This window comes from Solanum verrucosum, unplaced genomic scaffold (genome assembly GCF_900185275.1).
Source record: "Solanum verrucosum unplaced genomic scaffold, falcon-dt-bn FXZP01000261.1, whole genome shotgun sequence".
Taxonomy (NCBI): domain Eukaryota; kingdom Viridiplantae; phylum Streptophyta; class Magnoliopsida; order Solanales; family Solanaceae; genus Solanum; species Solanum verrucosum.
Genome location: NW_026019969.1, coordinates 14,512,504 through 14,530,025, shown reverse-complemented (window position 1 = coordinate 14,530,025; position 17,522 = coordinate 14,512,504). Strand labels below are relative to the sequence as shown.

General features: G+C 33.8%; 1 protein-coding gene across 1 annotated transcript; it reads right to left on the bottom strand.

Annotated features, from left to right (window-relative positions):
* Positions 1-4,550: 4,550 nt before the first annotated feature.
* On the bottom strand, positions 4,551-15,746 carry LOC125816870 (uncharacterized). Its single transcript, XM_049496517.1, has 19 exons — positions 15,630-15,746; positions 15,497-15,557; positions 15,299-15,335; positions 14,776-14,906; positions 14,571-14,657; positions 14,300-14,464; positions 13,388-13,475; positions 12,247-12,380; positions 11,764-11,903; positions 10,906-10,956; positions 10,695-10,777; positions 10,563-10,617; positions 9,281-9,395; positions 7,327-7,807; positions 7,043-7,256; positions 6,880-6,950; positions 5,734-5,902; positions 5,524-5,653; positions 4,551-5,427 (listed from the first exon to the last, which is right to left on the bottom strand). Exons 1-19 carry the CDS (start codon positions 15,726-15,728, stop codon positions 4,721-4,723), a joined length of 3,018 nt encoding a protein of 1,005 aa, XP_049352474.1. The 5' UTR covers positions 15,729-15,746; the 3' UTR covers positions 4,551-4,720.
* Between the last annotated feature and the right edge of the window lie 1,776 nt (positions 15,747-17,522).

Below are 17,522 nucleotides of genomic sequence, written 5' to 3'. Positions count from 1 at the left end.
TTGTAATAATATAATTTTTCTTCCTTTTTTTCAACAAAAAAGACGGAATTGAAATTATTTCATTTACTCTTATGGTCCACCAAACATTAAATAAAAGATATCTCTATCTAGTTATCTAATTTATGATGGCAACATAAAGAGAATTGGAACTGAAAGATTATAAAAGACGCAATATATGTAAATGTACTTTTCTCTGTGCATATTTAATTTATTCTAACAAAGAAGAAACTTTTGACCTCATTCAAATTGTTAAGAATTTTGGCAATGTTTTATGACGAGGGCATTTCAGGCATTGAGATATAATCTTGCCAGTGTCACCGCATATAAATTTGGTACATATAATATGACACAAATCTTGCAACACAAAATTTAAATTTATTTTCACGCTCGTACTTATGTTAAATTAGATTAATTTATCATAGTTACTTATGAAATTAATATAAAAATATGTATTAAATTAACTATGATTTAGTGGTAAAAGTAACAAATATAATATGTTGTGTAAAGAGGATTTTGTATATTATAAGTTAAGATGATATAAATATCGAGTGTGAGTAAATTTTTTTCTAAACTGGTGTTTTGTTAGATTGCTTGTGATATAGGTTTGTTAATTAAGTAGTTGAAAGCTTTCATTTGGAATGATCTGTAACTTAAATGTCAAGTTAAGCACATTACAATTTACATATTACTTAATTTCAGGTTTGATGGGTTCCATTAAATAGGTAATTGGGTGCAACTGCTTCCTATTTTTTTGGATCAATCCTTCCTGGTGTGATTCACCAAATTTCATATTTTAAGTAAACTGAATTATTGGTAAATTATAAAGACATAAAAATGATTAATGCTCTTGTTAGACAATTTATTTGTAAAAAAATGTCCCTGGAAGCAATTATTTATCACCATAACGCGTAACCTTGTATAAAGGAGATAAACTAATGTTTATATAGTTAAGTGACCTTATAAAAGTTTTTTAAAATTATTTTGTGTCAAATTAAACTGTTGGGATAGTTGTAATATAAAGGGAAAGTTCAATATGGGAGGAGTCATATTTTAGGTCATTTTAAGGCCTAGCTCATTTAATCTATTTAATTGAATAAGTTTAATATATATATATATATATATATATATAAATGACTTGGACTTGAAGATTTATTTTATCGTAATTTAATTTGAACAAATTGTTTATTTAAAATTTAAATTTAATATTTAAATTTTAAATTAAACAAAAAAAACTGTATGTTGTCTGTTCAGAAAGGGAGCAAAAAGTTTGTCTGTTCATCTTTTAAGTAATATAAATACGAAGCATTTTTAGAAGCAGTGTGTTCAATTGCATATATGTTTTTGGCTTTGTTGTATTCTGATAGAGAACTAATTGTCATCCCTAAAAAATATACCGACAACAACTCTTGAAAGATAGTAATCTTTCATGCATCAAAACTTTAATTTCTCCGCTATTTTTTTTCTTATAACACAAACAGTATCTCATGTAAGGTAAAGGCGAAGAAAATATCTTATTAGGCGTTAAAGTATGAATAGGTCGTGTCAAATCGTCAAATAATTACCTCATACAATAAATCTTACTCAGCGTCAAACTAACACTTTATAACGTATATTATACAGTAAATTTCATTCGTTTATTCTTTGCAATAATTATGAATGCACGCTGTCTTCTTAAATACTTTTGGTTGAGAGCAATCAGCCGTGACAGTACGTACGTGACATAAATCATAATAATAAGTAATGTCATTTTTTTAAAATTATATTTATACCTAATATTTTCATTTCACTTATTACTATATATATATATATATATATATATATATATATATATATATATATATATATTAAAAGATTTCAACAAAGCTGACACATGACAATCCTTAAAGTAACATATTTTTTCCATATATCAGTAGAATTGTGATAATAAATCGACACTAGTTATGCTTGCAAATATACACGGTCAACGTCTAAAAACCGAAGAAACATTATAGAGTAGTAGCAGGTGAAGGGTTAGTTGTAAGTTGTAACAATGTAAGATGACAGACAAAAAATGATAACATAACTTTAGAATAAAGAAATATAAGAGGGGTCATGAGGAAAGTAGTATAGCCCATAAGTGGGGTGGACATAGGATGCTTCCCATATAATGTGTGTTGCCTTCATATCAATGGAAGAAGAATTACTACTTTCTTGAAAACTTTGGCTAAAGGAATTAACCATGACCCACTTTTCCACTTCCCATGTGACCCTTACATGTTCACAGGCCTTCCACATTTTTTTTGTCCTCATTTACAGTTTCACAATGCCCACATTTTACTGATCAGATCTGTTGAGAGAAAAAAAAATAGCATTCACTAAGTCACAATTCACAAACAAACAACTTGAGAGTTGTACTATTATCGGGTAGATAGGTATGTCAAGTCAGTACTAAACGGAGCGAGAGCTTTGTTGCACTATTATATGACTCTCTAATATGTCCCAATTCAACAGCTTAATGTTTTCAGACATTACAATTTACGAGTATGGACTCATAACCTCGAATTGTATAATGTAATGTTTTTTACACGCAAGAGTAAATAATGTGAAAATTTGTATTTCAATAAAGAAAAAAGATAGTACTAAATTATATGGTATCATTGTCGGTTTGCTTTTGCAACTTGGCTGCTCCGTGAAATAGTGTTTATATTATTGCATGTGACTATTAGTAAAATAATGTGTGGGGGCAGTTGCAAAATGTTTAAAGTATTTCTCTTCGTTTGTTTTATTCCATTTGCGTACACTCAACTGCTTGACATCTTCACGTATATCAGGTGGAGTGATAAATATTTCTTATTTTTAATTAAAATTTTTGGATTTGAGTTCTCGATATGAAGTTATTTTTAGTAGAGATAAAGATATTTTATCTTTAAAGTGAAATTTCCATCATACAAATCTAAATTAATTTAACCTCAAAATGGATATGAAACACTGAATCATAGTGAGAAACAAGAAAGTAAAGGGTACTTGACATCTTCATTAAGTTTGTTAGTTTTAATCACTAAATTGTATAACAAAATCCAATAATTACGTTTCCTAATTAAAAGTTAGCTAGCCATAGAAAAAGAATATCTATGTTAAGCATGAATTGGTGACTTGAAGATGTTCAACCGCTTAAAATTGATCAAGTTGAATTGAAAGTGCAACAAAATTTAACGCCATGACTCAATAAATCTTATATTTATTTACTTAAAATAGTATAAATGAACTGGACATTAGGATCAATCCTTATCATATATGAACATCATAGTAAATTCCTATTTTTTGGTAAATTACATGATGTGACATATTTTTCTTGAATTGTTGAATTATATGCCAGTGGCAATGGGGCAGAGATGGGGCTGGTTTGGAGGAATCTTTATGATGGTCCAAGCACTAACCTCTCGTCTGATCATAGATTTGAAGTTAAAATTAATAATTTGAAAATTTGATCGAATTTCAAGGTCAAATAAATATTTGAAGATAAATTTTTGAAATAGATAGTCAAACACTAGTTAAATACTATGAGAAAAACAAATAAGTACATACATGAAGAAAAAAAAAATTAGACGAAGATTTAACATAACATGATTAGATGCAAGCAGGCAGAAGAAATCTTTTTCTTTTTTAAAAGTTGTTTTTTCATAAAACTTTAATATAATTAATTGAACCGACAGTGCAGATTGTAAGTGAACAAAAATCATATAAAACAGAGTGAGATGAGATCTAACAAGACAGCCCACCCCCTTAAGCCTAGCCCACTCTTATTATCCTCCTTATAATGCATCAATCATGATTATCGTGAATAATTATCTTAGAAAAACAAAAAAGCTATAGAGTGCCGTAGTGAACTATCTTCATTTTTTTTTGTGGGAATTTATTGCTTTCAGTTGGAAAAGGTGGATGAGGATTATGTGGAGGCAAAATAAATAATATTAGTATATATTTTCAAAGGGATTTAAAGGACATATAAAATGTTGTTATCAACATCATCATAAATATGATCAAATAATACAACGTCAAACAAAAGGGGCAAGAGACAGACAAAGATGACAAGTAATTTGACCTTAAAACGTTTTGGATAAGAGTTATTGACGTGCCTTGATTATCTTTACAAGTTTCGATTAATTCATGGATAAGTTTTCGAAAGAGAAAATTGGATAAGCAAACTGTCACCATTCGAGCAGTGAATATGAGGTTATCTTATCAACGATATTTGTGTACCACATGCAAGCGATCGATCATAATATATCACATCTACATTATGACATTGTCCAAACCAAACGCTACTCCGTTTTATCTACTTCACTTATACTAGATCGAAATGCCACAGGGCATCCAGAAAATTACACGTTGATATCAGCTCGTTAATGCCAGAAAATTGCCAACATAGCAGTGAAGGTAGTTCAAAAAATGTTATAAGGAATAGGTTCTAACTCTCGACTGGGACATTTTTGCATATTTTCAATCCCTTCGTCTCAAATCCTGCAAGTCCCTGGTCTTAGGGGCTAGGAAGAGAACAAAACACAACTGCCAAAAAGGAAGAAAATCTTTGACCAAAATTGTAATCCCATATTTTAAAACTAAAATTGTTATGAGATATTTTACGGGGGAAATACAACAAAAAATACAAACCACAAACGATGACTCTCACCTCTTCTTAATATCACCATAAAATTAAGCTACACAAAAACCTGTGAATGGTTTAGGATTGGAACCATCTCTTAAGCTGCTTAGAGCGCTGCTGGTTACTATCAGTTTGATTAGAACTGTTGCGAGTGAATTTGGATGTATATTGTTCAATAAGCATATCTAGCTTATCTACTCCATCTCGTCCAACTGCGTCTTTCTTCTTTTTATCCTTTTTCCTGTTCTGTAAACTGATGCTTTGTTTTTGTTGGTTAGTTTTATCTTCAAATTTCCTCTTTGTTGCTCTTGCTGCAACATCTTCTTTATGTCCAACCTTGGGAGTAGCATTACCTGATTTTTCACTACCAAAGCCACCATGCCTTTTTCCTTCTTGATTATCTTTTAGTTTCTCTTTTGCACCTCCTAGCTTTCTACCTTCCTTCTTCTTGTTCTTCTCATCTCTTTCTTCTGCAGAGAAGGTGGCTCCTTTAACACCTTTGTTTTTCGGTTGATCTCCATCTTTACTACCTGAAACTAACGACACATTGCCTTCCCTCGAAGTGGCACCTCTGACACGCTTGTTATTTGCTTCATCTTCTCCTGTTGCCTTTCGTTTTCTTGACTGTTTATCGCGGGGATCCCGTTCATTTGTATTGTCATTCTTCTGCAAATCTTCTTTGTTCCTGTTAAAACCTTGCTGCTGAAATTTCTGACGAAGCTTCATTGTTTGGATATTATCAAGAGCAAACTCCACTATTGGTCGATGCTCGGGACCAAAAGTCTCTACAAATAGATAAGTACTCAGATAAACCAGAAACCTAAAATGCTAAAAGTCACTAGAAATAGGTATGCAATATCTAACAAACTAAAGGCACATACCAGGATTGTTGTTAAGAACTCTCAAAGCCACAAGCGCATGTTCATGCTCTGAGAACTCAAGAAAAGCTACTCCACGAGAATGATTCTTTGCCACTGCTTGTCCTTTTTTGACGTCCTTCAAAAACTTTATCTGCAACACAGGGAAGTATAATGAAGTTGCAAGAATAATATAGCAAATCTGCTAAGGCTAAACTTCAAAAGAAAGCACACCTGCCGGATAACAGGCTTTTGCTTAGTAGCACGAGAAGTAACTGCATCAATGCAAAGTGTCTTCAGCTGTTTTTCAGTCATTGACTTGGGAATATTGTACATAATCAGCCGTGTCCTTGACACATGGAAATTTGGGGACTTCAGCTTGATAATCTTCTTTTCTTGCAGCCTACGCAATGAACAACGTTAGCATTGCAAGCTATGCAGGAACTTACATAACATTTTAAAACTGCAATAGAACAGCTCCAGAACTTTCTAAAGCATTCTGCATCTAATACAACAACTACCACTACACCTCAGTCCCAAACAAGTAGTGGTTAACAATATGAATCCTCATTGACCATGTTACTCCATTTAAACTCATGTCAAGCCAATAAAAGCATTCTGCATCAAATGAGTTCTTTTATTTGCTAAAGTGTTGATTAGCAAAAAAACTCATTTGATGTATTAAATGGCAAAAACAACTCATTTGATTAGCAAAAAGTGTTGCAAGGCCCATCAAAAGAAGTAAGAAGGTAAAGTAACTATATCTTCCCTAATTTATTTGCTAATCAATTCATTTTCACAACATAAAGTGAAAGGAATGGAATAGATAGTTCGAGGTTAATCGCACCAGCAGATCAAAATATAAATAAAGAGGAGATCACTTGGTAACCGTTGAATGCAGACACCCTGCTAGAATTATTAAAAAAGAAGTAACCACCAAATGAAATGTGGCCTGCGGAGACAAACTGAATATCTTCAAAATAAGCAACATCACCTTTCATTGTCTTAATGAGGAGCTCCAATTCTTTAACATATAATTTTATTTTATTTTTTAATGAAGATTTTTTAACATATTATTATTATTATTATCACAAGTTCATCTATCTACCCCTATCATATATTACCTTTACGCTCTGGACAAATAGACTTCTTTTAAAGGATCACTCTTGATCTATGAATCATTGTCCCATATCATGTTAAAGAAGCTTTTGTCAAAAAGGAGTTACAGTCTAGAAAGAAAGGGCCGCAGTTTCTAGTCTCCAAAAAACTATAGTTCAACTCAGCTGATATGAGGTCAATTGTTAGGATATGCATATCAAAACCATGTTAACCTTTCAAGATTCACCATTTTGAATATAAGAAAACTTTTGTGAGACTTACCCCTTGCGCTTTGACATATCACTCACTGAAACACCTTCAGCAGCTGGGGTACCCTCCAAAATAAGACCCTCCTGTTACAGAACAGAATAAGATTACATCACATTACCTAGAAATATCTTGTAAGAAGTTAAATGCCGAGACGGCATTAGCAATAGAAGCCAACCTTTGCCAGGTAAAGGTTGCGATGGTCATTATCCTCCTTTTTGGTCTTCTGCAACTCCTTATCATTAGCAGCTTTCTTGTCCAAGGCCTTTAAAATCTTCAATTGCCGACCCTTCAGAAAGACACCTAAACCATCCACAACACTGGCAGCGGAAATAGCAGCTTCAGCAGATGCTGCTGTTTTAAATTTGAGAAATCCAGTACCCCTTGGTCGTCTGCAACATGTAGAATAAGTTCAATGGAGTTATTAAACAGCAAAGAGTAAACACGTAGTAGAGCTCATACTTGGTGACTTGTTCAAGAACTGGAGCAAAGTACTCCACTTCACCAAAAGCTGAAAACCGTTGTTTGACTTCTCCATAATCAACATCAAAAGGAAGGTTGCTAATGAAAACTGTCCCCTGCAGATCATCTGCTCCCTCACTCTGCATAGCTTTAATCTCTTTGTCCTTACCCAAAACGTCATCTAGTGCTTTATTCGGAGTAGATGCATCCAGGGGGAGAATAGTTTCAACTTCCTTACCCTTCTTTTGGGGGCTTGAAATATCATTAGCGGAAGTAACTGTCCCTATTGAAGTTGGAGAAATAAAGTTCTGAAGAATTTTTTTCGCAATGTCTGCTTCCTCATCAAAGTTAACTTCGGTCTGATTATCTTCATCTAAAAGGTCAGAGTCATCTTCGTCCCCCTCAGCTTGCTGAGATTTTCCATCAATATCAATGTCTTCATCCTCCGTATCACTACCACTATCATCTTTTGCGCTCTGTTCTGCAGAAGCAATAGTGTAGATTGCATTATTCCAGAACTCATGAAACAACACATTTAAGAGCATAAACAAAGTAACTGGCATAGCATTAAAACATCATCACCAACCATCATTATAAAAAATAAAAAAAAAGGAAGAACTAGCTGCAGAACAGTTTAGATGAATACGAAGTGACAACCATCAAGAATTCAACATTCTCAAGATCAGTCCTAACAAATGTTTAAAAAAGAAAATAGCGAGAGGACTGTCCTTAATTGTACCCTTGAACATTAGGAAGAAGAAATGACACAGCACCTATACAATGGTGTTGTAGTTGGCAATTTCAAGGTCGACTTAAGGAGGTTGGCTAATATGTTGATGGGCTGCTAAAAAGATACTTCTGAGTTACGATAGAAGGAAAAAGAGAAACATTTTGAAGGGAAAAAAGGAATAGGAAGACCCTTGCCAGCGAAAGCAAGGGGTTTGCCTTCTGGTCGAGCTCGTCGCACCGGGCTTGCCTAGTGCGGGTTACCTCTCCTATGTGGTTTGCGAGCTATTGCATAGGAGCGGGGGTTTTACCCTGTAAGTAAATTTACATTCATTCAACTTCAGTCCTCAATAAACTTAGATTGTTTCCTATATAGAAAGGAGAAATTTTGGAACTGGAACTTCTCAAGTCACCAAGCAAAGCAAGACCTGCACAAATAGATCTTATATTCAACAAATTAGAACTGAACTCAATTTGAGACATGAAGATTTTAATGAGGCATATGAAATGAAATTAGCATTCCAAACACATTTGACTAATAAAGCCAAAGCATCTAAGATACGTTAAGAAGTGATCATCCATCTTTGTAGCAGGAGCAGAAGTATTTTAATTATAAATTATAGCCCGAAGCATGCAACAACTACTAAGGCATAATTAGAGCATTTTAGTTTCAGCTTAATCTAGACAGGGTCTGAGTCCATTGCACTTGTATGCAAAATTGCCTTTTTTCCCCTCATCTTGTGCAAACTCTAGTACACATACCACTTGAAACAGACCTTGACTTGGAGCAAGGAGAAGAAGATGAAAAACTATGGCTCGAGGGATTTTCTAAAAGTTAAAAAGCACCACATACAGATCATCCGCGATAATTTTCCCACTCAGGTCTGCTCAAATTATTATCAAATTGGTGATTTTTCAAGTACACTCACTAAAAATAATAAGACAAATAAAGCCAAAGAATTTTAAACAATTAATGTGAACCGCCTAATCTAAATCCTGACTTGGTTCAATGATGTATTAACTTCAGAGTTTGATAATGTAGATAATTTTATCAAAATCTGGGCACAAATAGGTCTGAATATATGAAGTACGCTAAGAAGTGGATGCCACATTAGTACTTCATTTCCATGACTAAGATAAATTTGCTCGATATGATTAGATTAAGCAAATGACAACATATCTAGCAAAATATAACAGGATATTCTCAGACAAAAAGAAAGAGGCTTACCATCTATTGCAGTTGCTGAAGATTGACCACCAGATGCATAAACCTTTTTGGAAACGGCCCAATCAACAGCAATAGTTCGTTTATTCATTGTTTTCCCATTAAATGTCTTAATAGCCTAAAAAGAGATAGAAAAAACAAAAATAAGGGTTAGACTAGATAAGAATCCAAAGGTACAACCCAGAAAAACTTCAGTGGTGTAAGCTCATCCCATACATTGTAAGCATAAATTGGAAGCACATTGTGATTTTTACCATTTACATATATTCCTTATAAAAGAGAAATTCTGATCATACTTATTCGAAGATGTAAACTGCAGAAAAAAGTATGATTTTTCACTATAACAAGGACAATGTTCACTAAGCCTTAGGGCATGTAATGGTTATGTTTGAGATCATGTACTAATTTGTGCTACAAAAAATTATGTGATATCACAAAAGCACCATATGCATAAAGAGTAAACAAGGAGAGCAGCTAAATTTAGTTGTGGTATTACACCAAATCTTACAGTGAGAGGTCAATGTCAATTGAACTCTCTCCTGTCTCCTTCCTCTTTACACTGATGTCATGGGCAGTTAATTGACAATTCTACCTGACCCTTGTTTTCCAACGGGTTCGAAGTCGTCCATTTCATGGGACCCGGTCCCCTATAAAGAACTTGCCAGAAGACCAAGATTACCTAATACATAAATCACTTTGGTCTGTGGAATTGAAAAGAGTTCACAAATTGCTAACTAAACCTAACTGCAATCAGCCAAAGGTAGGCTTCTTTAGACCATACCTTTTTTGATAAACAAGAAATCTCCAAAAAGGCTATCTGTTGCACTGTCTGAAACCATGTGCATCGCCCCACCCCCCAACTCACCCACCCACCCCTACCTTACCTCCATCAGGTTCAAAGTCTTATCTCATAAATTCCCAATGGTCCACTATAGAGAACTTGCCAGAAGACCACAACAACAACTTACCCAGTGAAATCCCACTATGTGGGGTCTTGGGAGGGTAGACCTTACCACTACCTCGTGAAGGTAGAGAGGCTGTTTCCGAAAGACCCTCGGCTCAAGTGCATCAAACCCAAGTAAGACTTGCCAGAAGACCAAGATTACATAATACATAGATCACTTTGGTATGTGGAATTGCAAAGAGTTCACAAATTGCTATCTTTACAGTTCACTTTCTCTCGGACTTTAACAGCTTCTCAATTTCAAAGTAGAACAAAGCCTTTGAATCAACCAATTTAAAGCCTTAATTAATAAAGTTACTTGATATAAATGTGAGTTCATACATTCTCTGCATCCTGCTTCGTTGTAAATTTGACAAATGCAAATCCCTTTGATAACCTGCAAAAATGCTAACTAATGGTTACTAGTGGTAATTAACAATAACAAATTTAAAATTGTGCCGGGAAGTCCCTTACCCTGTCTCAAAATTCTTAGGGATAAACACGTCCCACACGAAGCCAACTTTTGAAAACATATCTTTTATCTCATTCACTTTGGCCTATGTTTGATTGTCAAGCTCAAGGGTCAGAGCTCTGTGAGCACACATGAATACAATGGAAAACGGTACACTAAATCTGGATTAGCTTATGAAATAGAACTGATAAAGTGAAGAGCAGAAGGAAAGACCTTAAAAGGAAGATTCCTCAATATAAGCTTCCACCTTTGAGTCTTTGAGCCCTGGTAAGAAATGTATTAGTAAGAAAGTGCAAGTCGATCAGCTGAATATAACACCTTACAAAATTAGGCAGCTTGAAAAAAGTGTCCAATAAAATGAAACAAGACCTCTTCCAAACAAGAATGTCGCACAAGCCATTTATACAAGTTAAAGATGTGGGCAGAGGCGTACAGCCGTACGCATTATCTTTCTCAAGAGATGTCAGCGTTCAAAGAAGTGAACGATGGGACAAATCACTATATCAAATCATATTAAATCGTATTTCAAGGTCGAAAAGGATACTCTAGAAGATATGCTCATTTTATTGCAACATGGCATTCAAATGATATTTCTGAATTGTTAATTTTTCCACCTGATCAGATTTTAGGGAAATCAGTCAACTCCTTTACTTTGTCAATATAGATTCAACTCATTGGCCGTTTCTTTCAAGTTTGCTGAACTTTGAGCTGCTGAATTTAGTTTAGAAAGCTTGGAAGATATTTTAGAAAATATATCCTCATTGAAACTGAAGTCGAGCTACAAACTAAAATATCAATTGGAGACTTTAAATCTGCCCTAGGGGTGTGTTATCGGTACAATACCAGGGGGGGTCTTCTTCAGCCCTCAGGCATTTCTACAAAGGACTTGAATTTCAATACTGACCCAAGCATCTCATACCACCACTATTTTAGTCACTGATTATTATAATTTAGGACATATCCAACTATTGCAAAACTGCTTAAACCTTCTCCTGGAAAGCCAGATCACATGACAAAAAGCTAATAAAACAGAAGCATCCAATTATCTAAAAAAAATGACAGCAACCTAACCTCTCCACCAAGTTGGCGTGCCCAAAGCGTTGCTCCATGTACTTCTTTTTGGTGTAATGATGCAACACAAGCTTGAGCTGATTTGACACTAGTGAAAAGTACAGATGAAGCATCCATTTTACAACCATCGTGTGCTAGCCCTAGAATATTCATGATTTGTAAAATATATTAGCCATTGATTCAAATAACATGTATCTTATAACTTCCCTTGGAATTCATGATCAAACTTGTTTCTTCTAAGGGAAAAAAGTAATCACTTCAAAGCCAAAATTTCTCAACAGCTTTTTGCAGATTTAATCCACTAAGATCACTAATCAAATTAAGTAGTACTAACTTAAAAATTGTAGATTTGGGTCACTTTTGCCAAGCACATTGTTTTTTTAAGAAAAGATTAATGTTAACGAAAGTCACAATGGGATTAATCTGGGCAAAAATGGATGCCCAAAACAAATGAAAAGGGGAAGCATATTTAATTGTTTTTACCATGATTTTCAATCTCTTCTTTTGGAAGAGGATAAGTAACAGAACATACAGTGCCACACTCCGCCGCAAGCTGGTGAGCCTCTTTTGCCATATTTGCATTTACAATTCCTCCTACTATAACTGTCCTGGCGACCCTGTTCAACATGAGGAAGACATAAGAAAGTTAAAAAAAAAAAAAAAGGAGGATTTATACCAGTCAAATACAGGAAAGGAAAAACAACACAATCACAAATTCAACATGCAAAATGCATAACTTCAATTGCCAAACAGTGATGTTGCATGGCTGTGACTCTTTTGATAAATAATATTAGTTGATGTGGGGGAAAAACTCCCTTCGAGTGGTACAAAAGGTATAGCCATATAGCACCAAGACAAGAATATGGTTCTTTAAAAAAAGACACTCGAACCATTTAAACAGGAACTTCATGGGTGCATTATAAAAGGTATCTCTGAGCTATACAAGATCCTTTATCACCCCCCTCAAAAGTATTACATGCCTGAATTTTTAATTAAACAATTTAAGCTCACGGAAAATTTTCTCTTGAAAGCCAAAAATCACTTTTAGACAAATTCTACATGAATATGCAGCTACAGACTTTGCCTCTCAAAAAACTGTGTGAGCACACATAAAATTTTATATTTGGTAAAATGAGGGAGATTAAAAAGGTCACAAGTGATTGTTAATTTAGACGAAGGTCATAATACCTTAGCACCTAAGTAGTGCCTAGAAAGACACCAACATCATGTCTGACACAAGAACTCCAAAATTAGGCAAGCAAGACAAGAAATTAGAGCACTAATCCACCAAAAATGAAAAGAATCTAGAGCAACAATGGATAATATAGCACAACAATTATCACCCTACAGCAATTTACAGAAGATTAATTCACCAGTCCCTTGAGTTTTAGTACTTCATATTTGGTCAATAAATAATAGTGCTAACATAAACTCTAGAATACAACTTATTTTGGACTGAGAAATCGTTGTTGTCGTTGTCGCAATACCAAAATTATTATCAACAGAAATTGACATAGTGCAAATCGATATTTATAAGTAGGTTCAGCAGAATATTTTCATAATCAAGAGAAATAGCGAAATTTAACAAATGGAAGTGCGGAATATCAAATACACAACAAATTACCTCTGCTTTCCTGAATAATTTCCTTCATCAGCTGCACCATTGGAAAGCAATGTAGCCTTTTTTTTCCTAGTGGGTTTCCCTGAGTTCTCTGACAACAATAACTTACATTGTCAGGGGATGTGTTGATAAAGTGAAATCCCACGACGTGATTGGATTTTGTATTACTGATTAATCTAAATCACCAATGAACATTAAATACAGAAATCATTAACTCATATGATACTTATCATGGAATCTAAAAGTAAATCATCTCTTCTTTTTTAGAGAAATAAAAGTAAAATAGTTTTCACTCAATGAATAAATACAAAACGCATGCAAAGTATTTTCTTTTAGATTAGAAGTCTTATATATTATCTATTCTATATTTTTTTTATCAAGTAAAAATTATTATTAATGATGAATGGGCCAAAATCGGCCGCATACAAGAGGTACACCGAAAGGAGTAGAAAACCTATAAACATTGCCAAAATCGACCGCATACAAGAGGTATACCGAAAGAAGTAGAAACCTATAAACGTTTATTCAAACATAAATATTGGTTCAAGAATCTTAAAATACTTATTGAAGTGTATATTTCTATAAATGTCAAAAAAGAATTGTATTAACTGATATCTAAAATATGATGTCTCTTATATTTGAGTTCATACATTATTGAGGCATGTTATATGGCAAGTCATGACTCATTAACAGCCATTATCAAATTAGTGAAAAGCTAAGTTGGTTGGAAAGGTATGTATAAAAGACGTGCATTGAATGTATTAAGAGATCCTTTGGTTCTGTCATCAAACACGTTTAATATCTAACAGCTTGAGGCATTCAGTTTTAGTGCATCATTGGGTTCTCAGGCAGCAACTAGGTACTAAAGAGCTACATTTATATTGAAAATAACACCCATATGCTATAGCTCAGAACCTGTTCCCGGTGGGTTTGAAGCTTGTTTGTGCTTAGCTGCTTCAGTAGAAGAACCATCTTTTCCGTCTTTTGCTTGTGCAGTACTTCGTGGGTTTGAAGCTTGTTTGTGCTTAGCTGGTTCAGTAGAAGGACCATCTTCGCCGTCTTTTGCTTGTGCAGTACTTTCTAAATAATATAATTGATAGAAAAGTCAAAGAAATTGGAGTATTCTCTGTTGGTGTAATTGTCTTTATTGAAATGTGGCCCAATTTTCCATTTGAAACTAAAGTACCTGATCCCTCCAGGTTTGAAGCTTGTTTGTCCTCAACTGATTCAGCAGAAGGACCATCCTTGCCGTCTTTTGCTTTTGCAGTGCTTTCTAAATAATATAATTGATAGAAAAGTCAGACTAGCAACATTGGGGTATTTTTTGTTAGTGCAGTTGTCCTTATTGAACATGGCACAATTTTCCATTTGAAAACTAAAGTAGCACAAACCTTGATCCCCCTTAGATTGCCGTTGTTCACGAGGCGCACGCTGCATAGCCTGTTTAACGCCAATTTTCCTTCCTCCAACCACTGATCCATTCTTTAGCTCGATGGAACGGTTAGCATCGTCTACAGATGCACTATGACAACATGTATGAGGAAGCATAAGTTGCAGAATATATGAGCCACATACACAAGATGGGAAAAAAGTACCACTGAACATAATTCTCTTATGTAACTTTATCAACTAAGAAGCAATGCTTCAATCTATAACTTAATTATAATCATGTAAAGTTGGAACCTCACGTTCAAAAATAATAGAAAATAAATTTCGGAAAAAGTTCAAGAACAAGAATGCTGAATAGTTAAGAATAAAGTAATATATTCTATGCAGATAATGAGCAAAGGACAAGAACCCTGTAATTCTTCGCATTCCATTGCCAAACTACACCATTAATGTCAAGAAAGAGATCAATAATTTTGAGAAGGCCAAGACACTCCAACAGAAAAGAAAAAAAAAAGTAGTACTTACAATTGGACAAAGCCAAAACCTCGGTGCTCGCTTGAACCTATGCACATAGAAGTAAAGAAAATTGGACAAGAAACGTCATCAAGATATCAGAAACTTGAGATGGAGACTTAATTAGTTTCAAGAAAGACTGATACCTAGTAATAGGCAACTGAAAAACAAAGCCACTTCTTGAATTACAAAATTTTCAATAGAAATTACCTTTATTGGTAACCATAAAACACCGCCTAATTGGTCCAACTTCACTGAAAGTTTCCTCCAACTGCAGATGATTAGTAGCTTGGTAAGTACGCAATGTTTAGAATCTTTAAATTAGGAAAGAAGAAGAAATTACCTGAGCATTAGTGAAAGAATAAGGTAAATTGTTAACAAAAATAGTCGAAGGTGAGTGTTGGCTATCGCCACCAGACATCGTCTTCTTGTTCTTTCCCATCTATACGATTGTCAAGAACCTGGACAAGAAGCAATGGCGTTTCTGCGCTAAACAAGATTTTTAGGGGTTTATGGAAGAGGGGTTTTTCGATTTCGGGTCAGGAGGGCAATTGGGTCTGAAGTGAATTGGGCTTGACCTAGAATTTACTTATTTATAGTTGTGGGCCAATATAAACCCAACGCGCTCAATAAAAAGTGGGCCGACATTACGGTTGCAACTTGAAAACACAAAGTACAAATATTGAATACCTAATCCTTAAAATTCTTCAGTCAAAAATTCTCATGAATTAATTTGGGCTAAATATCAATCCAGGTTTAAAATGGACTGAACTAAGCGGATTAAACTGAATCCAATTAATAAAATAAGCAGATTATTAACCTGTCAAAACATAAACAGATTGAACAAATTATGATTTTATGAGCTGACTAGGAAACAAAATTTATCCATATCATTACTCACATCACCCAATGGGCCAATGGGGAGGAATTGATACTTGTGTGAGGGATAAAAATAAATAGTGATGGGATAATTTTTTGTATATTGTTTGGTTGACATGTTTGAGATAACGTATCTCACCATTTATATCATTGTAATGGGATAAGTTATCACATATACATGTTGGGATCCCAGGATAGCTAATCCCATGATAACTAATCCTGGGATAACTTGCTCCCAATCAAACGACCCCTAAAATTTTGCACAAATATTGGTTTTAAGTAATACTTTTATTTATAAGACAATTAAAATGTTTAGTTTTGAAAATACGAAATTTATTTATATCTAAATAATTAAAAATAATTATTAGTAAAGAACAAAAAAAATTACAAACAAAATATCCCTATGATTCAATTTTGTGAAATCTAAGAAAGAGAATAAACATTCGTGTTGAAAATTTTAATTCACATAATTGTCTTTAAATGAGAACAAACATTGTAGTGTTATATGTATCTTTTATTCTTTTTGAGCTCCTCAATAAGAGATGATCATACATTACTTAATTAAATATATCAACTACTAGCCAGTGTATAAAAGGTTTAAGTGTTTGATTTTGGAAATAAGAATAATTAATACTTTAATATTTGCATAAGATTTCAACAATATAAAGGTGCAACAGAGATAAGGTTTTTCTTCCTTCGATTACATGTCTCCGGTTGAAGCCATGTCTATGAAAAAACCTTGTTGGTGAATGCTTCTCCTTAATGGGCCTCTGTGTGAAGTGAATTTGGAATAGTCGGATTTCAATGCAGGAACTAGACATCAAATGAAAAAATATATATGCATAAAAAATAGAAAAAATGGCACAACATGACATCCCATTTTACTAATTGGCAGCATATAGCCTTCTTTTATTTTTTGACAAAAAAAAAAATTGAAAATTAAATTTTGCAATTAGTAGCCCACGTATTGGGAAGTTCATTTTTAATTAAATTAAATAATTTTAGAAGGTGGGCAGCATGGTGTCCTTTTTTATTGGGAAGTGGTTTTTTTCTTCCTATTTTTTATCTTTTGTTCCATACACACATGATTCTTTTGAATTGTGTTTTTTTTATTAATTCTTTCTTCTTCTTCTTCATTACTTTGAATAAAAGATGATTTACTTTTTGTTTATTAGTTTTACATATTTGAGTTCTATAAAAATATTCGTTCATAGTGTCTATTTTTTCTCTTCCGCTTTTAAATTTTTTATGGTTTGTTAATGTCTACTCGTCAATTTCTCTAACTGTTAGCCTATGTTTGATCCCCCTCTTGTATTGTCGTTCAGTTTTTTGGGAGTTTTAATTTTTGAAATTTAAG

Excerpts from the sequence above, each read along its gene's own strand:
- LOC125816870 (XM_049496517.1), bottom strand. The coding sequence starts at position 15,728 with ATGGGAAAGAACAAGAAGACGATGTCTGGTGGCGATAGCCAACACTCA. Across the intron at positions 9,396-10,562 it reads CGAAGCAGGATGCAGAGAAT|GCTATTAAGACATTTAATGG; the intron begins GTATGAACTCAC and ends ATCTCTTTTTAG. Across the intron at positions 5,428-5,523 it reads AGTTCTTAACAACAATCCTG|AGACTTTTGGTCCCGAGCAT; the intron begins GTATGTGCCTTT and ends ATCTATTTGTAG.